Source organism: Ambystoma mexicanum, chromosome 10 (genome assembly GCF_040938575.1).
Source record: "Ambystoma mexicanum isolate Mex_15411 chromosome 10, UKY_AmexF1_1, whole genome shotgun sequence".
NCBI classification, from domain to species: domain Eukaryota; kingdom Metazoa; phylum Chordata; class Amphibia; order Caudata; family Ambystomatidae; genus Ambystoma; species Ambystoma mexicanum.
Genome location: NC_090932.1, coordinates 82,560,097 through 82,586,258, shown reverse-complemented (window position 1 = coordinate 82,586,258; position 26,162 = coordinate 82,560,097). Strand labels below are relative to the sequence as shown.

Here is a 26,162-nt window from a genome sequence, read left to right as displayed (position 1 = left end):
AAGGAATCATAAATAACCCCAAACCGTCCAACTGCCAAGGTGACCCTTGCCCGGCACCCATCATCAAGCAAGCATCTCACAACCTAGCCCCTTTCATCACAGCATTCATAAATGCCTCCTTCAAAACGGGTATAGTCCCCGACAGCCTCAAGGATGCATGGGTAATCCCACTTCTCAAAAAACCTTCCCTTGACCCTAACATTCCAACTAACTTTAGGCCCATCACTAAGGTCCCGCTCAAGATCCTGGATCATGCAGCTTACTTGCAGATTCAAGACTACCTCGAATCCTACAATCTCCTGGGGTTAAGACAATCAGGATTCCGTTCTAAACACGGCACTGAATCAGCCCTGATTGATTTTAAAACTCAGATGGAGACTCTAAAGGACAATGGGAAGTTAGCACTACGCCTTCTCCTCGACCTCTCTGCGGCATTCGATTTGGTCAACCACCAAATACTCTGCCAACATCTTACATATGCGGCCCATTTCTCCAAGTCTGCCAATGCCTGGATCCATTCATTCCTGAGCAACAGATCCATGAGGGTATTTTCACCTACAGCATCAGCAGACCCGCCCCCCATTCACTGTGGCGTCCCGCAAGGTTCTTGTGTGTCCCCTACATTGTATAACTTGTTCACCAAGCCCCTCTTCGATGTGCTTGACTATCTGGGTGTCTCCTTGTGATGGGGAACCAATAGCGGCCAATATGGAACAAAACAAGATGGAGGGGGATGAGTCTATAATCAGACCATATAATGACAAGTTTAAGAGACACGCGGGAACAAGTAAAAGCCCAGACTACATATCCCAGAATGCCCCAAAGGATACATAATCAAAACAAAAGCCAGAAAATGGGAATAGAAATCAGACAAGGAAGACGAAAAGCACGTTTCCATATAATGGGGGTTCCGGGCAGGCGGGGGTTAAATACAAGGCTAACTCCGTGAAGTTGAAGCTGGAAAGAGGTGAATTAGCCTCAGGTGTAAGGAGCCCAGGGCTGGGAACGCCTAACGCTAATTACCGGCGAGGAGACTCACTGGGGTTAAAAGCATCAGAAAACAGCTCAACTTGTCTCTCGTTTTGCAGGAGTGGAAGGAGGCAGACAGTGGACTCGGAATGGTACGAGGACAGTACCCCATATCGGTGGGCATATTAGAGAAAAAAGGAAAGCTCACCTGAGTGTACCATACCGGACCTGTAGTCAAATCCGACTGCACAGCAGATGAAGCCTGAGTCCCAACGGCGTAAAAAGAAAAGTTTGTTTATTTACTGAATTCCAGCCGAGGCCAGTGTGGAACGGCTGGCTCCGAGCACCGGCCGCAGAGCTTGAATAAGAAGTCTCAGGAGTATTGAGTAAACGCTCGAGTCTGAATATTGCTGCTTCGAACAAAGAAAGGCTGCCATTCCTGTGTTCTCCATATTTTGAACTGCATTCATTTGTGGACAAGCAATATTGCAATCCTCGAGTTTGTCTTTGTGAGCAACCTGGAAGACCCTTTATTTTGTTTTTTTTTTGCTATGAACTTTAAGTGAAGTTAATTGATAAGGAGAAGTCCGGGTGCACAACCATTTAACCTCTGGTGAGCTGTAAGAATAAAATACTATTGGTTAACTTACCTTCTTGTCTCTGGCTTACTACTTTACACTCCTACACCAATTATGCGGACGACACCCAGATACTCATTCCCATCACTGGTGATTACACAACCGACACTAAAGCCTTGAATGAGGTCTACCTGGTCATTCAGGCCTGGATGGCACATCACAAACTGTGCCTTAATGATGAAAAGACTGAGCTCTTACTACTAGGATCAAGCCTCCGTCTTAACAAATTAGATCAAACATACAAGTCCTTCATCATCGACGGCAATGATATCAAGGTCTCTAAAGACACTAAAACGTTAAGCGTCTATCTGGACTCCACGCTCTCCTTGAACAGACAAACAAATGCAGTAAGGTCGGCATCAGCCTATACTTGCAAACTCATCACCGCTTGCAGACCCTTTCTAAACTCTCCTAACTGCATCACCCTCGCCAGAACACTAGTTCTGGCCAAAATGGACTACTGCAGTGCTCTCTACTTAGGGACCAGTCAGTCCAACCTCAATAAATTGCAAACTGTACAAAATAACGCCATAAAGGCAGCCTTAAACATCCCGAGACAATCCCATATCTCCACCATCAGATCTGACCTACGATGGCTTCCAGTTAAACAAAGAATTGCCCTGAAAACTCTGGCCTTGACCCACAAATGCCTGAATAACAATGCCCCACCCTACCTTTCCTCTCGCCTTACACTTCACACCTCCTCTCGACCCACTAGATCAGCCCAAATTCACAGCCTCACCCTGCCTAGATTTAAACTCCAAAAAGCGGGTGCTGTGAGCTTCCCTGTCCTAGCCTCCAAACTCTGGAACACTCTGCCCACTCCCATCAGAACTGAACCATCATTCCAAACTTTCAAGAACAACGCTAAATCTTGACTGTTCTCCCATGACTTATGAGGCTCCTCACCCAGTCCTGCCTTCCATGTGTAATATAGGTTACATGTGTATACAGTCTATAATGTACTTGTATTATAATTTGTAAATGGTATTTTTATGTACTTGTGTAAATTTATTATGTATGTAATGTTATTGTAACTTGTTTTCAAGAGTATGCACCCGGTTGCCCCTGGGTCTGGTTTTGCGCTTTACCAATAAACTAAACTTCAAACTCTAATATTTACTTAAGTTGCATTACAACACATCTCCGCCTCTTATTCATAAAGCATTCAAATTATGAACATTGAAATTCAAGTGCATAATTTCAATGCTTTAAGGAAGCCACCAAGGGAGGTTCATCTTCATGCATTTAGTGAACTGTGAGAACTCTAGTGTAAGTTGTTCTGCGTGGTCTGGTGGAGTCATGATGAAGTGTGGTTGTACTGGATTCCTGAATTGGAGTTGTTGAAGTTGTGGATTGTGGTCCTTCAGCACAGGCGCCTTGTGGGGTGTCGACACCCAGAGTACTTGGAGTGCTCTTTCTCTGGCGTGTCTGTTACTCGGGGTACTTGGAGTACCTCGCTGTGTTGGAAATGGCGCACATGCTATGTTGCACATTTTGTCTCCATGTCCTGTGCTGATGCACTCGCAAAATACCCATATAACCTGTTGTTACCAACAGGCAACCCCTGTGCACTCTTGTGGGGTTTATAACCTCCTAGTTTATATCATTCATACAAACATTCTATACATGGTAATAAATATCAAAGATATCTTCCGTTATACAGACCAAAGAATCAGCACAACAGTATATCAATTTCCATAAAACAAACATGTACTTGAACTCAAAACATCATGTCAAAAGACATTGCATTCAGTATTCGTGGTTACAGTTCACCTTCACAATCATAAACCAAAGTGACTTTAAACTAACAGTTTCTCTTCCAAAACAGTATTTAACATATTTCTACGTCTTAAATCCACACGATTCCCTTCCCTTGATACAATCGTTTGACCATTCCTAGTCTTAAGAGTACAAACACTCCGTTTCTGGCCTACGCGTTTCAGATATATAATCCTTCATCATGGCCTGTTCAACACTGACGTTTAGTTGTTACTATCCTTCCATTTCTTCTATAATTCTGTAATTAATAACAATAATCTCTATTAGTCTGTGTTCTAAGTAGTACTTATCCCAATTATGAATTCCTTTGAATAGTACCTAATTAACCTTCAAGGTGTATTGCTCGAAGGGATGATTAACACTAAATTCAGGAGTCCCTTTCAGAGTACTCTTTTCTTCACGCAGTACCGTGTCACCAACATAAAACAATCATCACTCTAGGGAATCAACACAAGGTTCATCCCTCTCAATAACCCTCCTAGGAGTTTACAAAGTATATCTACCTGGACGTGGTTGTCACAGTGTCCTGGCAATTGTATTCATCTTGCAGTCGCAGTTAGGTGTGTAAAATCACCTTCATTGTCCTTACTCATGCAATGAGTCTTTTAGCCAGTGCATGCGTCTTTATTCCATGCTCATGCATTTGCTGTTAACAGTAACGTTTTTGTATTCTTTCACTCACACTGACGTGCAGCGTTCATTATGAACGGTGGGTTTTCCTTTCATCCAGTCTGCCGGTTCGCGCAGTGCGCAATTGTCCCTAGTCTGCAGGTCAGGCAAAGGTGCGCGCAAGTGTGTTAGACCCTGTATGCGCATATGAAGCCTTTTTTGATCGGGCATGCGCAGGTGAGGCCTACTTCATTCTGGTTGCTTTTGTAGTGTTTGGAATCTCCTTACAAAGTCACAACAAATGTGACCCGTGGAATTGGACCAGTAATCGGTACCCAGACTCTTGGAGGTCACTTGAGTAGTCGGGTAGGGTTTCACGGCGTTGGCCGAAGTTCCTAATTTCTCACTTGCTGTCCCTCTTTGGCCGCTGCAACGCCTGGTTAGGCGGAGTTGCTTTGGCAGCCAGAGGACATCCTAATCCATTGTGGAATGCCAGAGGGCTGCAAATCCCATCCTCGTAGCCAAATGTAAGAATCACTGTCTGCAAGCTCTGAAGGCTTCAAATAGTATTTATTGCAGGTTACTCGGGCACAGAACCCCAGCACTGCCTTCCCACATACAAGACAGCAACGACTGGGAACAGAACCGTATTCAAAGCATAACATTCTATTGCAGGTTCCATGGCTGCATCATACAGCATTACCTACTTGAGTTCTAATCACTACACAACATTCCACACAGGATCCAAACTACATCACACAATCCCTAACCACTAATATTTACATAAATTACATTACAACAGTAATTATTTCTGATTTAATGTTAATGATGTTGGCATGCAAAGAGTGTGGTTGGCACTTTGAATGCAATTGGGGTTTTGATATACTGAAATATAAAAACATGCCCTTGTCTATTTACCTTTTTTTGGTAGAGAGAATTTCAAAGACACCACATTTGCCAGTCTGTACAGATCAGTGTGTAAATAAAAGCAGACCATATTTGTACCCCAGGCAAGAAGCAGTGAAAACTACCTCCCAAAAAGTTTTGCAAACAGAGGTAGCCAGCTAGCTCAGAAACGCACATCACTTTGGAGCATTGCAAGAGTGTATATGTCCACAGATTCCTGCTCTATACAACAGATTTCAGCACCTACAATTAATAGACTTCATCTTCTACATTTGTGTCCTAGACTACTCTATGCTCACTGGTTTTATTTATAAAAGACGACTAGGACACGGTCCGTTAACGGTGTGACCAAATTACAGTGCAACAGCAAAACAGGAAACGGTACAGAGCCTAACGCCTTCACCAACACAAATAAGGTACGGACAAAGCAATGCTTACACTACAGGTGTATAAGTTTACAGAAAATGATGAGTCAGTGTAGGAAAGGAGTTGATGGGGGGCAGCTTTTGTTCAGTTGTCCTTACAAAGACGTATTCCAAAAGAGAGCAGCTCCAACAGTATCAAATGTTGTCCAAGGTTGAGGATATGGTTTTGAAATCTAAGCCAGGTCTCTTTGCTGTAAACACCAGCACTACTTAATCATTAATAAATGTAGCCAAAAGGGGTGAGAAGGACAAAGGGGACATGAGGACAGCAGACACCAACATGAACTAGCAACTGAAACATAAAAGACATAGCAACCAAACAAACGCAAGGTAGGTGGGTGTATGCGGCTTGGAGAAGCACATGGTGGAACATTTTCAGGAAGCACATTTCCAGAAGGCAGTGGAGCAAACACCAACATTGTGGAACTGCAGCCTAAGAAGCAGTAAACCCATTTACCTAGGAAATGTGGACTTCATTAAGTGAACAACATTTTAGAGCTCTATGTGTCGTAGGACTATTATGCAGTATGCCCACCAAATGATTAACTATATGACAACTTTGGGCTGCTAAGGACAATTTAGTGAAGTAGTAGCTGCAAACATCAGTCGTATGTCAAGTACTACCTTTGTTTACCACAAGCTCAATTATAGGTATGCAAGCTATTTATGTCGCACAGTATGGAAAGAATATTACAAGAGGTAAATAATCCATGATTACAAAGTTTAATACCGTCTCAAAATATCCCACATTTTCATTATAAAAGTGAGGATTAACAAACTCCTGCACCCAATATGTTAAAAAGGGTTTCCTTCTAGTGGATATTAGGAAAAAAGGATGCAGGGGACTTGTTACGACAAAGCCAACACAAGGGGCTTTATACAACTATACCTTAGGTTAGATACGCCAACTATTAGTATAGACCTGTACCACCTGCCATTATGGTATTAATGACGGAGCAGCCAGGCTTATCCTAGAAGGGAGCAAAGGCTCTAGGAAGGTACAAAACTTGTAGCGTACATATGGTCCAATGAAACGCACACCGATGTATGGTAAAAATAAAGGTTTGTATATTCACAGGCAATTAATTCTTTAGAAAGTTAAGTACTATTAGAAGTCAAACATTCTAAAAATCAACACAATGCTTATGATAAGTAAACCAAAGCATTTACCACATTTAGAATATCAGTATGCAGTTCAAGGCGAGTAAAACCTATAAATTTGCCCATTTAGAATTACTGTATGCTATTTAAGGGAAGTAAAAAACATTACTAGACTTTTAGAATGGCAATAGGCAATTCAAGGTAAGTAGACCATATTGGTAGTACTAGGTCAGTTATTCAGTTTCAGGAATGATATAGTTATAACACTGTTACTTTTCAGAATAGTGGAACACAACTCTAAGTAAGCAAAACTATATGGCAGTATGCACTTCTGAGATAAGCAAGAATTAAGCACTGCACTTTTAGAATGTCAGTATGCTATTGAAGGCGATTAGAACCCTAGTGGTAGTAACCCCACACCTAATCTATTCCAGGAATATGTAGGCATACAAATGTGGTATTGTACAAAAAGACTATCTAAACTGTTGCATGAACAAAAAGTTCCAAAAAATCCTACCACCAAAGGTTCGAACAACAAAAGTTTGAACCTTTGGTTGTAGCATTGCATGTAAGTCCAAAAAAACAACAAAAAAAAAAAAACGGGGGCTGCAGGGGTTTCCCCCGCAACACCCACTCACTATACTTTATAGTATAGTGAGCGGGGGAAACCCCCGCAGCCCCTGTAAAAACACAAAAAAAAAAAGAAGAAAAGGGACCCTGCGGCGCCGGTTCCCGATCACAGAAGTGAAAGGGAACTGGTGCCGCAGGGACTCGGCGTGAAGAAAAAGGTAAGTGGGGTTTGTTTACGTTGGGGTGTGGGTAGGAGGTGTGTCATGGGTGTGGGTGTGCATATGTACGTGTGTTCGCATGAGAAAGGTGCAAACGTTTGGTGGTTCGCACCTTTCTCATGCGAACTTTCCAGCCACGGCAAAATCAGCCATGGTAGGATCACGTAGATCCTACAAATGTTAATTTTTACAAGAGTAGAACACACTTCAAAGGCAAGTAAATAATGTATACTTTTCAGAATGGCAGTGTTAGGGAGATGTATCAGCTTGTGTTCTACTAAGGAGTCTTTCACATGGTCCCTAAAACTTGTGCATCTTCCTATGCATTTTTATTCTAGTGACTAAAATATCCTGAGGAACATTGCCTTTCCTGCTGCTAAACAAGACTTTTTGTTCTACTCTTACATTGACTTTTGGCTAGTTAGGAATTGGACTTACAAGTCTGAATAACCATCCCTTTCCTTCCTACATGTCTAGTTTGACTTTATAGATAAACGGTAATTGCATTTAAGTAGTAGTCTATGCGAGTGCACAGTAGTACCAATAATACGGTAGAACTGTCATTACTGCCATTCCCTGCAACCACAATTGGAGCAGTCCTCTTTGAAAAGTATTATGAATAATTCCTATGTGTATTGCTTGGTCTAAAAGGGTACTTTCCTGCCTTGTTGTATATATAATCTATATTTTAATATAACTTTCAGTGTGTAAGTGTCTCTTTGGACTATTGTATTTACTGTGTTGTGTACTTACCTACAGCTCACATCCTCCTTTTAAGATCAGCCTAGCTGCTCTACCATTCCACCAAGATCCTTCGGGGAGTACAGACTTTTACTAAGAGTTGGGGACCTGTATGGCAAGGGATTGTTTTTTAGAGTCTTATCTCAAGTGGACTTTAAGAAAACTCCCATAACAGGAAGTAAGCAAGCAACTAAAAAGTAATATCTTTGTAAAACTTAACGTATTCTATTTCAGGAATAAAAGGTTACAACACCAACACATAGCAAGTAAGTACTTTGCAACACTTGTTATTTTTCTTTACAGAGGCCTTCTAGTTTAGAAGTCCTTCCATATTCAAGGGCATGAGTGTTCTCCTAGGCAGAAGACGGACCCTGGTGACCCAGGGGCCAGCTGTAGGCAGGTCAGGATAATGCAGAACTGTAGGAAAATCGGAGTTGGAACAAGTTACTTACCTGTAACTGTTGTTCTCCAGCATGGGTCTGGCATGGATTCACATGCTCATGAATATTCCCCGTCGTCAGGCCGGGAATCCTCGGTATAGAAAAAAAAAAAATCAGTATCAGTTTCGTTTCTGATCTGTCTTTCTTAGTAGTACCCAATCACTGGTCTCTGGGTCATACTGCCCCCAGCCAATAACTGCCCTCTCCCTAAGCCCCGCCTCTGGCAGCCATCCTCTGATTTGGTAGCACGAGAAGAGGCAGTATGACCAAGTGAAGAGCCGCAGAGGGGTAGGCGGGAGGGTTAGCATGTGAATCCATCCCAGACCCATGCTGGAGAACAACAGTTACAGGTAAGTAACTTTCTCCAGCATGAGGTCTGGCATGGATTCACATGCTCATGAATAAGAGAATACATAGCAGTACACACATGCACAACCACGGGAGGTGGCAACAGGCTCAACATTAAGCAATACAACAACTCAACATTAAGCATCTCTTACCTCCTCACCAGGCTCACCTTAAGCGAACAGGTTGCGCAGCACTGCTTGGCCGACCCTGGACTCCTCCCTGGAGTCCCGATCGACGCAGTAGAATCTTGTGAAGGTGTGCGTCGACCTCCACGTCGCAGCCCTGCAGATGTCCAGCAGGGGCACACCAGACAGGAACGCTCTGTTCGAATGGGCTCTCGGACGGCCGGGCACCGGTCGGTTTGCCAACCGGTGACAGTGCATGATGCAGCCAGAGAGCCATCTGGAAATGGAAGTCTTCGAGAGAGCCTTCCCTTGATTCACAGTCCCAAAGTTCACAAACAGCTGTGATGTCTTCCGAAAACTCTTTGTGCGGTCCACGTAGAACTTCAGCGCTCTAGCTACGTCCAGCGAGTGCAGAGTCCTTTCATCCGGCGACGAAGGAGACGGGAAGAAAACTGGCAACACCAAGGGTTCGTTGAGGTGGAAGTCCGACGGCACCTTGGGCATGGAGGGGTGCGTCCTCAGCACCAACCTCGTGTCGTGAAAAGTCAAGTATGGAGGCTTGCAAGATAGGGCCTGGATCTCTCCCACTCGTCGTGCGGAGGTGATGGCCACGAGAAACGCTGTCTTCCACGACAGAAACTTCAACGGTGCCGAATGCATAGGCTCAAATGGGGCCCCATAAGCCTGGTCAGTACCACGTTGAGCTCCCACGCCGGGGCAGGGGCCTTCACAGGCGGGAATGATCGGAACAATCCTTTCGTAAATTCCTTCACCAGTCGATGAGACCACAAGGACGCCCGTCCCGTAGTTCTGGTGTATCGTGAGATGGCGGCCAGATGTATCTTGATGGAAGCGTGAGCTAGTCCAGCCTTGGCCAATGACAGTAGGTACGGCAATACTTGAGGGGCCATAATCCGCAGTGGGTTAATCTTCTGTGCACGGCACCAGACAGAGAACCTCTTCCATTTATGTCCGTAGCGCTTGAGAGTTGAGGACGCCCTGGCCTTTGCAAGAACCTCTCTGCAGTCGGCCGGGATGTCGTACCCTCCAAACTCTAGTGCTGCAGGAGCCAGGCCTGCAAGTTGAGCGACTCCGGGTTGTGGTGAAGAATGGCGCCTCCTTCTCTGGAGAGAAGATCTGCGTCCGTCGGCAGCTTGACTGGTGTGGACGTTGACAAGTCCAGAAGGTCCGGGAACCAGATCTGTCTCGGCCACGCCGGTGCGACGAGGATCATCCTGCACCGGGACCTCTTGAGCTGGAGCAGCAACGGCAGCGGAGGGAACGCATAAAGAAATAGGCCGTCCCAGGGGAACGAGAAAGCATCGCCCATGCTCCTCGGCTGGGGGAATTTGTTGCCGTCGCAAAGAGATCGATTTGGGGTTCACCCCATCGTCGGAAGAGTCGATCCACTTGATCCTGGCGTAGTTCCCACTCGTGGCACGAGCGCAGCTCTCTGCTGAGTGAGTCGGCGATCGTGTTTTTTATTCCTGCCAGATGAAGAGGCACCAGAAACATCCCTTGGGCGACGGCCCAATGCCACAGATCCTGGGCTTCCTTGGATAGGGCAGGGGGGATCTGGTTCCGCCCTGCTTCCGGATGTAGAACATCGTGGTGGTGTTGTCGGTGAAGATCCGCACCACCTTGCCCTTGAGGGACGGACGAAAAGACCTGAGGGCCCAGAACACTGCGCGGAGCTCCAAGATGTTGATGTGGAGTGACTTCTCCTCAGGGAGCCAAAGGCCTCTCGCGTGAAGATCTCCAGAGTGCGCTCCCCAACCTTCCAGGGAGGCATCCGTCGTCACCGTCACCTGGTGAGCTGGGGTCTAAAAGTCCGTGCCCGCCGACAGATGAGAGCGGGTACCCCACCACCGGATCGCCTGACGGAACGTCTCGGAGAGGGATCCTGTCCTCGAAGCTGCCCGTCGACTGGACCCAGCGGGCATCAAGGAACTCTTGTAAGGGGCGCATCCGAAGCCTGCAAAGGCGCACCAGATAAATGCAGGAGGACATCATCCTGAGGAGGGACTTGATAGATCTTACCCTGGCCATGTCCGTGGCCAGCAGACGCTGCACCTTGCCCAGAATGGTCCTGGTCCTTTCCTCCGACAGCGAGGCCAGCCGCGCCACTGTGTCGAGCTTGGCTCCCAGAAACAGAGCGACTTGCAACGGAACCAGGTGGGATTTTGGAAAGATGGAGAATCCCAGATCCGTGAGCAGCTGGACCGTCTTCGCAGTGTGCTCCAAAGCGAGCTCCCTTGTCCTTGCCCGGATGAGCCAGTCGTCCAGGTAGGGGCAGACGTGGATCCACTGTAGGTGCAGCCGCGCCGCCACCGGTGCGAGGCACTTGGTGAACACCCTAGGTGGCGACTTCAATCCGAACGGAGGGCCTTGAACTGGTAGTGCCGCCCTTGGACCACGAACCTGAGGAACTTTCGGTGTCTTTTTAGAATGGGGATGTGGAAGTACGCATCCTCCAAGTCCAACGACGACAGGAAATCGCCCTCCTCCAGCTGTCCCAGCACGTGCTGGAGGGTGACCATCCGGGACTTCTGCGCCTTGATGTACTTGTTCAGTCGTCGCAGGTCCAGGATGGGGCGCCATCCTCCTGTCTTCTTTTTTACGAGGAAGTACCTTGAGTAAACTCCGGAGCCCCGAAGCCTCTTTGGGATGAGCTGGATGGCACCCTTCTTGAGCATCGCCCTTACTTCCAACAGTAGTTGAGGGACGTGATTTTCCTTACTGGCCACGGGTGGAACGCGAGGGCACTTCTTCTGAAACTCGAGGGCGTGCCCTTGGGCCAGGGCGTCCAGCACCCAACGGTCGGTGGAGATGGACTCCTACACGCTGACGAACCTCGCCAGCCGGCCTCCCACCGGGGTGCTTCGGCAGGGGCCCGACCCCACGGTCGGTTCAATCTTGTTTGGAGGCCGCCTTGCCTCCTTGACCTCCCTGTCGACGACGGGCACCACCTGACTTGCCGCGGCCCCTGTAGGCTTCCTGGGACGAACATCTTGCCTCTTGGCGGTACGTGGAGGAGCCACTGCCGGATCCCTTGGAGGCACCTTGTCTGCCTCCGGAGCTCCGAAAGGACGGCCGTCGTCGTTGGAACACTCCCAATGCCCGGGCAGTCTCCGTGTCTGTCTTGATGGCCTGAAGGGACTCAACCGCCTTCCCAAACAGGTTGTTCCCATCGAAGGGCATGTCCAAAACCTTGGTTTGTACGTCCTGGCTGAAATCCGTCGCCTTGAGCCATCCTCGTTGTCGCAGGCAAACGCCGTTGCCCAACTGACGGAAACCGGTGTCGGCGATGTCCGTTGCCACTGTGATGGCGTGGTCCGAAGCAATCTCACCTTCCTGTAAGATTAAGGGCCTCAGCCCTTTTGGCGTCCGGAAGGAAGACCAACAGAGGGGCGATTTTGAACCACAACTCCCTGTCGTAGCGGGCTACGATAGCCAGGGCGTTGGCCGCCTTGATAGTCGTCGCTGCGGATGAGATGACCTGTCGTCCCATCGTGTCCAGCTTCCTGCCCTCGCCGTCCGGCGGGGAAGTTGATGTCGAGGCCGATGCCCCCCCCCAGCTTTCTTCTTTGCCGCCGCCGAGACGACCGAATCCGGGGTAGGTTGCGCCCGAATGCACAAGGGGGCAGCGTCGGGGACCTGGTACTTCTTCTCGTACCGGTCCCTCTTTGCCGGCGCCGTGGCAGGGTTCTTGAGGAGGGCAAGCCCCTCATCCCAGATGTCATGAAGAATTGGTACGGCGAGGACCGTCTTCCTTTTGGCTTCACGCCGTTTGTAAAGGAACCCTTCCTTCTTCTCTTCTGGGCAGTGCTTGAAGAGCTTGGATGCCCGCGAAATCATGGCATGAAAAGATCCAATTTCGTCAGGCGGGGACGCCCGAGCAGGGGGGCGACGGGGGACACGTCCCATAGTCGTCGTCTGTACCTGTCGTAGCCATGCCCGTGCCTGTATCATCCCCATGGGTAGTAGACTGGGGGAGAGCAGAGCAGGCCGCAGAGGTGGGAGAGGTGGCGTAGGATGTGTCGTCCTCCTATGCGGTGGACTTTCCGAAGGTCCCAGCTCCGGTTCCCCCGTCGGGTCTGGCTCAAGTACCTCCGTCGGGGGGAGGGGCAACCTTGTCCTTATCTCCGAGCATAAGGACTGAATCGCTGACAAAATGGCAGCCGAAGTGTCCTGCGGCGCGGGAAACGACGGGCGCGAGGGCTCTTGAGGAACCTCGTCGGCGACACCGTCGCTCTCATCGTCGCCCTTGTCGGGATCCCTCCCGATGGGCTGGGCCCTCTTACACGACTTCAATGAGCTCTTCTTCAGAGGTCGTGTCCCTATCCACGATGGCCACCTGCCCCTCCCCCACCTTTTCCAACGAGGACTTTGTGGGGGTCTTATCAATGGGCCTGAAAGACGACTCCCTCCGCGGTGGCAGGGAGACTCTGGGTCCTGAGGTCGCCTCCACTGGCGTAGCCTCCACAGGCTGAGCCAGGGCCGCTGCGACATCCTCAATCGAGGTTTTAGCAGGGTGAATTAAGACCATCGTCACCTTCTGTACACATCGGGGCCTTCACCTTGGGGGGGGAGGGTCCGAGCCTCGCTCCCCCTCTGCCAGAATCTTCGAGATCGACCCGGGCCTCTCCAGAAGCTTCGCCAGGGAGGATGCGCCCTGCCTGGCAGCCAAGGAGCCCGACCGTTCGGCGCTCCCGGTGCCCGCGGACTCACGGTTCTTGGCCTTTTGTTGGGCCCCGTCGCCGGGGCGCCCTCACAGGACTTAGAAGACCGCTCGGATTTCTTTTTCTTCTCGCCTGACAGGCTCTTCCCCTTCCTGCCAGTTGGCGAGACGGAGGTGGCGATCCTTCATGGTCCGCTCCGACATGTTCCCACAAAACGCACAGTCCTTCTCCGTGTGCGTCTTGTCCTCATGGAGACAGAGTCATAACGAATGCTCGTCCTCCTTGAAAACATTCTGAAGCTGGCATCCAGGGCAGGTCCTGAACAGCTTCCCGGGCGTCAAGCTTCCTTTCTCCTGGTCCATGTCCGGGGTAGGCCTCGGAACTTCTGGAATCCTCCAAAAGCGTAACTCGATGAAATCTTCACCCTTGAGGGGCGTAGAAAACTCCGAAACAGATCCCCGTTGATCGGATGTAGAAACGGTGGAGCTTCAGGCTCCATTTAACCGAAAAATGAGAAAAATCTCCTGAAAAAGCACGAAAACGCAACAAAAGCTTGAGAGCTACAGCACGAGGACTCCCAACACTTGAACGTGCGGAAAAAATCTGAGGATGGCTGCCAGAGGCAGGGTTTAGGGAGAGGGCAGTCATTGGCTTGGGGCAGTATGACCCAGAGACCAGTGATTGGCCACTACTAAGAAAGACAGATCAGAAACGAAACTGATACAGATTTTTTTCTATACTGAGGATTCCCGGCCTGACGACGGGGAATATTCATGAGCATGTGAATCCATGCCAGACCCCATGCTGGAGAACCAGAGGATCGCTCGTTTGACAAGTTACGGAAGTGTTCAGGGATTTCATAGAAAGCTCCCTAGAGGCGTTCCACAGTTATTCCTGGTCGACCAGTATATGCGAACCCCCAAACACACGAATCACCACCCTAGAGACACAGGACCGACAAGACTTTAGTGAAGTATTACGCAAAAGCCACAATATATCTCAACAGTGAAGCGCTTGCAGAAGGATGCCTTCATGATGCAGCAGCACAGGACCCAGTCTCTGGATTCTTGGTCGCGTTGACAAATGAAAAGGACACTGGATGGGAACTTGCAGCAGAAGTCATCAGGAAAGGCTCCCAGCCAAGGATTCTTTGGTGCTTTTCGCGGCTCTGTGATGTTGGCACCCTTTTTAAAGACACCAAATGAAGAGCGGTTCTCATTTGATTGATCGCCTAGCTATCTCAGTCCAGCACTCTGGTGAGGGGACATCAAGGAGTGGGATCTTGCTTCTAGAGGTCCGGCAGGAGTCCACCAAAGTTTCAGCGATATTCGTTCTTCGGAAGACTCTGCACACAGCACTCGGGTTCGAGGTCCCATTGTGTTGGCAAATTGCAGCTCAGGAAGGTCACAGCTCTTCGCTAGATGGCTTGAAATGCAGGCCTTAAGTCCGATTGATCCCACCAGTCTATGGGTCGGTGTGGGCATCTTCGGAACTCCTCCGGCGTGAGGAAAAAGGGATCAGCATGGGCAGCAGTTACACAGCAGGAATCTCTGGTCGCTGGAAGTCGCTACAGCAATCAACTTGTCTTCAGCTTCAGGCCATCTATAAAGGAACCCAGCTAATCAGCACACATGCTACATTCAAACTTTAGCAGGTGGCTGTCCTGATGACTCAGAGTTGGAAGTGTACAAGGTAGGCATGCCAGAAGACAAAGGACTGCAGAGTTTTGGACTCCTCCCTCACTTCCTGTCTTCACAGACACTCTGGAGCCGCGGCAGGTGTTAGGCAAGATTGTATGCAGTACCCTTTAGGTGCACTACAACAACCCTGACCTCTTGGCAATAGCAACCCAACCTTTAGTATAAGTCTGTATTGACTGGTGGTCAATTTGAATAATCGCGCTGCTGCAAATACAAAAGACACCAACAGTTTTTAACATTGCCCAGAAACAAATACAATGGGCAAAATAGAAAATTGGGCTACACTGTCCAACATTCCTGTTCCACTACCACGCAGACAGCCCTCAATACGCACTCCCTCTTCGTACTTAAGGATACATATGGGGAAAGGGAGCACGGAAGAACAAGAAGATTTTTTGCCAAAAATGAGTTGTGTAAATTGCCTCTTTTGCTTGACCCAGGGTGGGATAAACTACTTTCTCCCATGACATTTCCACCCTAAAATCAGAGAATTTAATTCGGTTTCACCACTCTTCTGTGCTCCTCAAGAAACGGTGATGTGGTGCGAAGCGAAATGGCGCAGTCAAGCTGCACACAAAATGGGAGCAGGAAAGCAGCACCAGATGCCCCACCGCCAGGCCAGCAGCAGGTCATGATGGGCGTAGAACCCCTCCCCCCCCCCCCTCCAGTGGAAGTTGCTAAGGACGCAGCGGGTAGCATCCGCAACCACTGAGAACAGAATGTCCAAAGGGAAGTCCGACTGGCAAATGTTCAATGGGCACATCACCCCATGTCCTGCACCTCCAAAGGCACAACATGAAAAAAGGTGTCGTACACTGATCACCAGCACAGCAGTGACCACCGGTGTATCACTTCTCCAAGTGCCTCATCCAGGATACTACAAACACCTGGGTTGATATTCACCAGCACGCCACGGTCACCGGCATATCATGTCCCTGAAGTTCCTGCTCCACTGGTGTGTGGAATCCCACTAGCAGCAACACAGGGCTGGCTGCAAGCAGTTCCCTGGCGACCTGGTCACATCATGCCATTTCTGCGGTTGCGGCTGGATGGTGCTTGGGAGTGTTGGCTGTTTGCCCTCATCACATTAGGAAGCAGAACCCAGAACCGTACTCAGTCATCAGCCAGAGGACCAGTGGTAGAAGTGTACCAAAAAAAAAAAAAAAAAAAAAAAAAAGAAGTGGACTTTGACCCTGGCGGGGAGCAACGTGCAGCACTTTAAGGGTTGCAGCCATGACAGCCAATTAAGTTGCAACAGATTTCAGTTTAGCTACAACTGCTATTGGGTGGTAAAGTGAAGAAATGTGCTTCAACTTCACACAGAAATTTTCCGGAATGGTGAAAATGGATAAAGTAGTGGGACTGTAAAATATAAAAGCAGTGGAGCTCTGCTCCCGACCGTTCCTGCTCACTTACACCACTGCAGAGGACGGGGACACAACGAACAGGCAACAGCATAGGAAGCCTCATAATACAAAGTAGTATGATCAGCGTGGAGGGCCAAGCTCTTTACAGGGACAGCATGGCAGAGTCAACTGAGAAAGAGGTAGAAATGGCAGGCTAAGAGGTGGTGATGGGGCCCTCCAAAACACCCAGCGTCGTGCCGAGTGACCATTCAAGATAGCAGACCCAGAAAAGGTACATGCTCCTTTTCCTACCAGGCTGCGTAGCTGAGTCCACTGTGAGACACATGCTACTGCCCTTGTCAGATATATGGAGCTGCAGAGGGGTGCTACTGTTATGCCAGACATGTCTTTGTGGGCAGAGGTGCACATGACATGGTAGTGCCAAAGAACTAGTCCTAGCATGTGGCACATTTAAAACCATTAATGACTGCCAGCTGCAATGATCTGTTCAACAGTGACGTTTTTGCAGTTTATTTGAAATCAAACGTTCATTCAAACTGTGGCAAGCAATACTCAAGTTCTTATCTTGAGGGATAGTTTATGATCACTAAAAGCATCAGCAAAACAAGGAGAGGGCTGGAATGTTAAGAATTAAAACCTCGGCCGTTGCTCTGGGCAAACCTCCAGACTATAGTTCTTCACCTGCCAAGCCATTACAGAAGTGTAAAGACCATATGCAAATCAGACTTGAACCCACCCCCAAAGGCGCAGTCCAGCCCGAACGGCTTAGTCACATCCTTTCTGCAAGAGACCACACGCTACCTGCAGACATGCTTTGGACTCAATGGGCGTCATTGACATGTAGCTGGGCATCACCCTATGTTTTGCTGTAGTCCCCGATCCCCACCGACCCAAAATGGGACTGGTATGCCCAGACGTGGCTCCCATGCCTGCTGGGCCTTCAGGCACAAGCTGCACCTCACTGATTACGTCCAATGAGAACTTTTTTCACAAGGAAGAAACCACAATGTTGCTCCTTGCTTTGTCGACACCGAGTTCCCACTCTGCAAACAGTGTGTGTGAGAGGTGCTGTATTCAGTTTGGGGATGTGTGGTTAGGGCAGTTTGGTTACAGGCTTGCGGTCAGCCTGTGGCAGTGTGCTGCAAAGGAGTGATGGATGGCCTTCCTTTTCTTCCAACAGATCAGAGTCCACTCCCTGAATCAAAGCTGGCGTGGGAAACGCGTCCCATCCTTCTGTCAGCAGACTCCCTGGCTCAGGAGAACTTTTCGGTGGGTTGGCTTTTCATTTCCATGGTGAAAGCCACTCACCACCATCACTGGCGCAGTCTGTGATGGCCCACGGGAGCCAGCAGCAGCACCATCTGTGTTGGTGATAATGGTAAAAGTGTGCGTGGTGGACATACATTAGGCACCTGGTGGTCACCTTAATACTTGCTCAGTGAAAAAGCAAGATACAAAAGGTTACTGGCACCCCGAGAGACTTTTCTAAATGAATAAACGTGCTGCAATTTTTCTGAAATGCTGCTAAAATGACCCCAATATAGTATTTATCCCATCTACCACTTATTATAATAAGTCTGATTGACAAAGTCATGGTGATTTCTGAAATTCGGTGCCCTGGCAACATCAACAGTAGCCCTGAACATCAATGGGCGAGTGTTTCCAATCCAGAGGCGTAATAAAATTAGAAAGGGATTCTGTGAATTCGGTAGCTACATTTAACTATTTCAATTAAGTATAAGCACCTACAAATATATTCAAAATGTGTACTGCATATAAACTGTCGATACAAATCTAAGTTGCAACAACATAAGCAGCGGATTCAATAGTGCCATTAAAACCGTCAGGTTGAATTCACGAGGAGCGACAATTCCTAGAGGGGTGTGTAAGGCAAACCTCTCTGCATTCCTCATAATACAATCTTTACGAATGGATTACTTTGTTTTCTGATGTGTAGACTTTCCAAGATGTAAAATCTACTGTGCCGAGTACTTTAGGTTCAAATCCTAACATGTGGGTGGCTGGTTCCTATGGGGATAGAAACCATGAAATCTGGACCGCCTGGTGGGTGTGGGTAGAGCATAAGATGCCAGCACTCTATAGTACTGCTAGCCTCTCCACACCCTCATCCTCCACCTTTAGTGGCATGCTGCCCCCAGGTACCGGATCATTGTGTAATATGCAGGGCTTGATCGTCGTGGGGCGTTTGAGGTCTGTGTGTTCTTTGCAAGAGAGTAAAAAGTGTATATCATCCGTCCAACAGGTGCATACATTTCATTATTTAAAAAACTTTATAGAAAACATTTACATGTTTATATTGAACTAAAAGCCTGCAGACATCGTGCGACAAAAACAAAACATCAAATACAACGAAAATACACTACAATAATCCATGTTAACAAGGACAAGGAGGGGAGAAGAGAAGAAATTAATTTGAAGATTCAAAAAGAAACACCCTACTAGTGGACAAAGTAAACTATCAATTTCAGGTCCGATGAGGTTTTGTAGAGATCACAGGATCAAATAGAACGGTAAGTTACTTCTACCACACCCCACCAGTATACAGTCCTTATACTTCTAAGTGCACCACTGGTCAATCTTGATCCTTCTGATAACCTTGAGGTCGGACATTCTTACAATGCCCGGACCAGTCTTCTGGCGCAGCCATGCAAGCACCTTGTTCCTTAAAGCATCTCTTCTTTCAAAACCTAATACGGACTCCACATTAGTAATAATAAAGTTCCTATGGTCCATTACAGTCTACCTCACTGAGTCTTCTGTGAATAGACGCATGGAGGCTTTACTAGCACGCTACAATCTGGGGCGACAATATTTGGAGTTCGTATGCTGCTGCGAATGATGTACAGAGACTTGTGCCGAGTCTCTTAAGTCAACCCAAGGACTTGGCCCGGAAACTTGACCTGGTTGCCCCCTTGGGTTCTGCTACTTCAGTCAAGTAGGCCCTTGCTCAAAAAGGAGGTTAGAGTTATTGTATGCATGCACCACAAAATATCACAGCCAACATCTAGGCCAATGAAAACAAAACATTTAAAAATAGACAGAATAAGGAAGACCGCTATTGCTGTATTGAAAAAGGAGACCAACTCTGCACAGGGAATGAGCAAAGAGTGTGTAATCTGGGAGCCTGGAGGGAACAGTCTATAGCCGCATAGGAGTAGATTATGAACAGCCGAAACAATATTTGGGTAAAATCAATAGTTTTCATAAGATCTTTTGTGATCCTTAAGAGAAGTTGTAAATGGACTCCTGGGAAATCAAGCATGAAAGACAATTACAAGCACTGGCCCTGACCCAATGAATCAAAGACAAAGTTACTGAACTCACCAACTTGCTTTGACTCTACTGCAGCAGTGTATTCTCGACTGAAGCTCAGCTCTGTGATGGCCACATCATCCAGAATCAGGTTAAAGTCTTTGGCTCGCTCAGTTAGCTCCCGACGGATCAGCAATGACACCTACAAGAATGGGCAGAATGAAAACATTGCAAACTCATTTAATTCCTAGAAAATCCAGATCCTAAACATCTTAAGGGTTCAAGAAGACCAACCTTGGTGCGTGTTCAGGATTTCCAACAAGTTACTACAACCTCTCAGTAAACATGGCACAGCAGTCTGACTTCACTCCGAGGGGGGAGGGGAGTGGTATAATGTACATCTGAACACATATATGCACACTGCTAGTAATGTGTACTGTGACGAATCCAGAGACTGTTCCCTCCTTCCCTTGAGGAGCCATCCCCTTTGAGGTTAAGGAAGTGAGCCTGCACTGCAAAACCATCCATAGGGTTTGGGCAAGTGGGACCAACTGGAAACTCCCTATACCCAATGTACTCTCTGCCTACATACAAGAAAACAGGACACGACATCTATGTGCTTGGAATAAACGCAAAACTGAACTTTCATCCTGCTTGAAAATGTGTAATAAACACAAGAATCAAGGGCCAACTACCCTTGAATGGAGGAGGAGAGGTAACCCAACACGGAGACGAGACTCGGACGTGAGAATATCAGCAAATGGCAGAGCCGCACAAACCTGGGGAACCGGCAGCAGCATGGAAGCACGAGGGAGACGCCCTCCGTCAGATAAGGACCTGTTCGAGGTCCAGAAGGCAGAGGCCGTGCAAAGCTAAGCAGACCAGGAGGCGTGACCAAATACAGGACGTGGTGGGCAAGGAGCACGGAAACAGACACCAAATCCAGAGATAAAGGGATGACTGGGTCCTCCTCTCTCAGTCCAAGTGCAAACAAGAGCGCGAGAGCTGAAACAAGAGGAATGCGAAGACCGCTAGCATCCAGTGTGGAAGAGCAGCAAGCCATGGAGAACGCTGCCGACACATGAGACTGACCCTCACTAGAGCAAGCACCCAACACAGAAGGTACACAGGTTGCACAGATCGGAGGGAGGAGAAGAAAGGAGAGAATGAGTGGAGAAGAGGGAAGGACTACCTTAACCCCATCCAAGGGCCACAGAGACAGGAGCGAAGAGAAAGCACTAAACAATTCAGAGGGTTGTGGGTGCCAGAGAAACCAGAACACCACAAACCTCCAGAAGGCTCAAAGGGACCCAAGAAAGCAGGGCCAGAAACAAAAAGGGGCCATAGGAGCCCCAAAGAACTAAGTGAGTCATTGGGCCAGGGGAGCACAACGGAGCCACACGAGCAAAATGAGGAGAGTGAAGAGCAAATATCAAGGGAGCATGGAGGCACCCGGCAGTGGGTCGAAGGAGGGAGAAGCGATCAAGTTGGTAGAAAGGGATCAGGGAAATATCCCTTCACATAAAGAAGCTTGGGTATCTTGTCTGTCCCAGAATTTGAGACTGATGAGACCGTTCTTTCTTTTGTAGAACAGTTATTTTCTTCTAACCATTGGATCCAGACCCAGGAGGGATTCCTGGGACTGCTGAGAAAGTACTTTGAGAAGCACCAAGAGTGCAGCGCAGTCAACCTATTTTCTTTTACTTTTGGCTAAATGGCAGGGCGAGTTTAGTGGGTCGTTTGGACAGAGTACTATTTTTATTTCTTTGACCAAAGATAAGCACCCTAGTTTAGTTTGGAAGGGAACTCCCTTTTAGTAGTCCTCCTTTTGGCTTCCCATCGAACAGATTTGTAAAACAGGGTTCCAACCAAAGGGTAGATCAAACCTCTCCGGTAGCTGTGGCATAGCAGTCAGGTTTAACTCGAGGAAAAGCAAGGCAAGTAGTGAAGTACAATTAGGCGCCTCCCACCCACCCTCCCCCAAAAGCATACACTGCACTAGTATACTGAAAAGTAGCAATTTATAATAAAAATTGCATATAGAAACTATTGGATCAAGTAATTACTGTAGTTAAAAATAACAGGAACCTAGCGCATGTCAAAAACAGTAATGATCAGTAAAGATGCAACCCACTATTAAACTAATAATGTTGCACTCTAAATGGTGGCAGGCACAATACAATGTCAAGGGGTGGGAAGAAAGGGATCTATGACCATACAAATAAATGAATACATTCATTATTGGGACCCAAAGTCCCACACAGAGAACAGTTCCAGTACTCGTCTTAACATCTAGCACATCGCTATATGAACATTACAAGCGCACCCTACATAGCCAAAGCTCCTACAGGGAGGAAAAGGTGACTGACACAATAACCAACAAAGCCTAGAGCGCTGCCAAAATGTAAGATGCACTCAGGCTTACACTACCACGGACCCTAAGGTCATGTTACACTCCTAGAAGCAGTAACCGGTAAGGATACACAGTAACACAATTTCTAGAGCAAGGAGTAATAGAAGGAATTCAAAATACACAATAAATAAGGGGCAGTAGCTAGAAATTGAAGTCGTTGTGGAAAACTCCAAAGGATCCCAGAGGGAACCAGGAAAAAGGTCCATGTTCAGGACAATACCATGGAGAGTCACTTTGTAGGAGTTTTCAGTGTTGGTAAAAGTGCTCAAAAGGAATAACCAGGACGTCTATAGGCCGAGCGTTATGGGAAGACAGAAAGTAAAAATCGGGGAAGTCTGTTGTGCCACAAAGGTGCGGCGAAGGCAGCAACCCAAGCCAGAGGACACCCTCACAAATAGTTCCAGTCACGGCTCGAGATTCAGGAGCCCCAGGAAGAAAGGAAGGTCAGCAAGCTCAGTCCAAATGGAAGTCTATGACAAAACCATGGTAGACGGGGACATGCAGGAACCTACGACCAAGGACCACAGGTATCGCCAAGAGAAAGTATGAAGAATAGCCCACCATCCCAGGACCCAGTGGTAATGACTCTCACAATGGCAGTGCCCAAAAACACTGCTAAGCAACAGAGCCCACACGCAGTGACTAAAAGTCTCTGGTTTGAGGAAGAGTTACATGATTTCATTAGTTATCCAGGACCTTGAACCCGAGACAAAAAACGACCCAGGCAACCCAAACTGAGAACAAATAGCCCTATCCAGGAGCAGGACCCACAAGTCAGGATTGAACATAATCGAGGCGACCGCTCATAGCAGACCGAAGGATCAGACCAAGCAGAGGGCTTGAAGGGCAAAGGCAGCCAGCGAGTAAAACGTGGACAGAGGACAGCCCATATCAATAGCAGATATGGGGTAGTAGTGTTCCACCACAGTGATAGATGGCAGGTTCCCATCTCCAAGCACACGACCCGGAGGCCCAGTAATTATCCCAGCACAGCCAACAGCCAGTGGGGAGGACCAGAGGGTGGCCCCAGACAGCCAAGAAAGGATGCCCAGCAGACAAAAAAAACAAACCAGGAGCCAAGGGTATGGTACACAAAGCCCAGCCTCCATAGCTAAACTTGGTTCTACAAATGCAGCTTTGTGGCAAATTTCTCAACCAGCTAAGTAAACCTGCAGAAATGGCAGGCAAATTGAGTTAGGGGTAGGGTGTCCCCTCAATACACCCATTCACTCACCGCTGGCCCAAGCCTTCCCGCCAATCAAATAAAAGTGCAGCACACACATTTTTCTCGTGGCCAGCCAATTATGCTGGCCCTGAAAACCATCAAACGCACATGTCTAATAATATGTGTGATGGTCCGTCTACGGTCAGGGGCCAGCCCAAACCTAATCTAACCCAACCCACAATAGAGAGCGTAGGATTGGACTCAGTGAGCCAATTTTGACACAACAGCCATTTTAGGTCCGGCTTGTGGTTTCCCCAAGCAAAGAAATTGCCCAACAATACAATGGCCGAGAGGAGGACTTGAAAATGAATATTACACACCAAAAGGGTACATCGGCAGGCCTCCACTATTAGCACAGCCAAGAATGTTCTAGGTGGTTGAAGTACTAGCTTCATGGTATTCAATCTTGTGTGTCCCTTCTGAAATGTTTGTATTCACAAACTGATCTGTCTGCAACTGCCCTTTAGATGGCAGCAGAGCACCAGGTTAATCCCAATTACCAGGAAGTCAATCTGCGACAGTCTACCATTTAAGCCTGCTGGTGAAGGCGGTCTACGGGGTGGTCTCTGGAGCACATGAGGTGGATGTGTACTGAGAACCAAGGACTGTCTGCCCGAGAGTCAGCCTGCTTCTGCTTTACAGTCACAAAGACCTGATATTCTTTCCCCATTACACTAGTATGTCAAAAGAACCCACATCAGATCCCCCACCAATGTCCATACTGCAATTTGCTGGATGATGTTTTAGGCTATGTGATATGTGATCCAGGCCTGCACAGGATTCATTGGATTTTCTAAATGTGTCTTGTTGTAGCTTTGATAATTAGTCAGAAGAATAATACTCTATCACATCATGTATATCATTGGAAATGTTTTTGTTTGTTTTATTTATTTGTATAGCACTCCGGACCCGTAGTTAGAAGGGCGCTTAAGGAAGCGGTTACAGGCATGAGATATACATTTACATAGTACAGCAATTTACATAAATTACATGGTGCAACAATTTACATATAATATAGGCATGGTTACGGCCTTAGGGAGTTGAAGATCTTAGAAAGTGAAGGTAAATGCCATTCTTTGTTCAGTAACCAGCCTATAACATGTTTCCTAAAGAGCGGAAAGGACTCAATAGTTTTAATGTTGAGTGGTAGGGTGTTCCAAAGTTGGGAGGCAAGCACTGTGAAACTAGTGCCTCCTGCTCTTTTTAGGGCAAATCTAGGCACTGACAGGCATAGGGAGTTGGATGATCTGGTGGCGGTTTTTAAAGGTAAATGTGTTGGTGAGGTACAGTGGGGCTAGGTGGTTTAAGGATTTGTAAGTGAGGCAGATGGTTTTGACGTCAATTTTTTGCTGTATGGAAAGCCATTTACACGCTTTCCTGGTTGTGGAAATGTGCCCTCGCCTTGGGATGGTGAGTGCTGCACGTAGCGCATTATTTTGGAGAACCTGGAGTTTGCTGATTATGGATTGTTGGCTCCTAGGTACAGGCTGTTGCAGTAGTCCAGTTTGGACTGAATGAGGGCTCTGGCAAGAGTGAGGCAGCTGTTGGAGGATAGTAGAAATGTATAAGCTTTAACCCAGGAGTGTGGCAGGACTGGTTGTCCAAGCATTGAGGAAAACAAAATGTTAACAGTTGTTTAACCCCTTAACTGCTGAGTGCTTTCCTTCTCAGTACAGAGCCCTTTTTCGGGCATTTCGGTATGTCGGCATTCAATTCCCTTGTAACATTTTTTACAAGTTATATACCAGCCAAATGTGCACCCTTTTCTTCCCACATGTAGGTGGTCATAACGCCACCAAGGACTCGTGGTTTGCTGTAAGGGGGTGCAAGAAGAAATCAAAGTGACCAAATGTGTTTTTTCAGAAAATGCCAATAAAATGATGTTCAAAAAAGCCTGGTTTTTTTCTTGTAAGCGCTAGGAACAGAAAGTTTCCAATTCTGAATTCGCCATTTTACAAGCTTTCAGATCAGGCCGAGTGGAAACCCCAAAACCTTTTAATTTTAATAGGACATGCTTGGACGGAATTGAAGAGGAGGGTAGGAAATCTCAATGGGAACACAAAGGCATATATTTCTGAAAAGACGACAAAATTCCAAGTTCAGGAAGGGATCATTTGCACAGTTCAGGCAACACTGTACCTAGAATTCCCATAGTTTAGGAAAAAAATGGAAAAGAGACTACAAAAAAAAATAGAAAAGTATGTGCTGGACATGCTTGCACTTGTAAGGTAATGGCTTCCATGAATATTGAGAAAAGCAATTGAGAAAAGCAATGCAGCGCTACATTCCCATGACTCGGAAATCACACATTTTTCATAATGTTTCACAAGACAAGCAATACCACTACCCAAAAACAGGGCCATGCTACACAGGATTGTTATGCTCACGGCCTAAGCAGACGTACTTAGGATTTTAAAATAATGAAAACGAATGTGGTTAAGAATGGAAAACATACATTTTCCGAAAGAGCACAGGCAGATCTTTTGAAGGATTGGTGCACAGGTTACAAAAGTGTACAGCACCTAAAGCAGCGACTAAATGTAGGTCACGTTTGGGAAAAGAAAGGGTTGTGCAAATAACTGCAGTAGGAAATGCATGAAAACATTATCACAACCAAGAGAAAACAAAAG

At 47.4% G+C, this 26,162-nt stretch overlaps 1 protein-coding gene across 1 annotated transcript in view; it reads right to left on the bottom strand.

Annotated features, from left to right (window-relative positions):
- LOC138491177 (prohibitin-2-like) overlaps window positions 1-26,162 on the bottom strand; it is a 424,112-nt gene that overhangs the window by 189,363 nt on the left and 208,587 nt on the right. Inside the window, exon 6 of the mRNA XM_069617553.1 lies at window positions 19,967-20,096. Within this exon, the coding sequence (XP_069473654.1) occupies window positions 19,967-20,096 (130 nt within the window). The remainder of the gene's footprint in view (window positions 1-19,966; window positions 20,097-26,162) is intronic.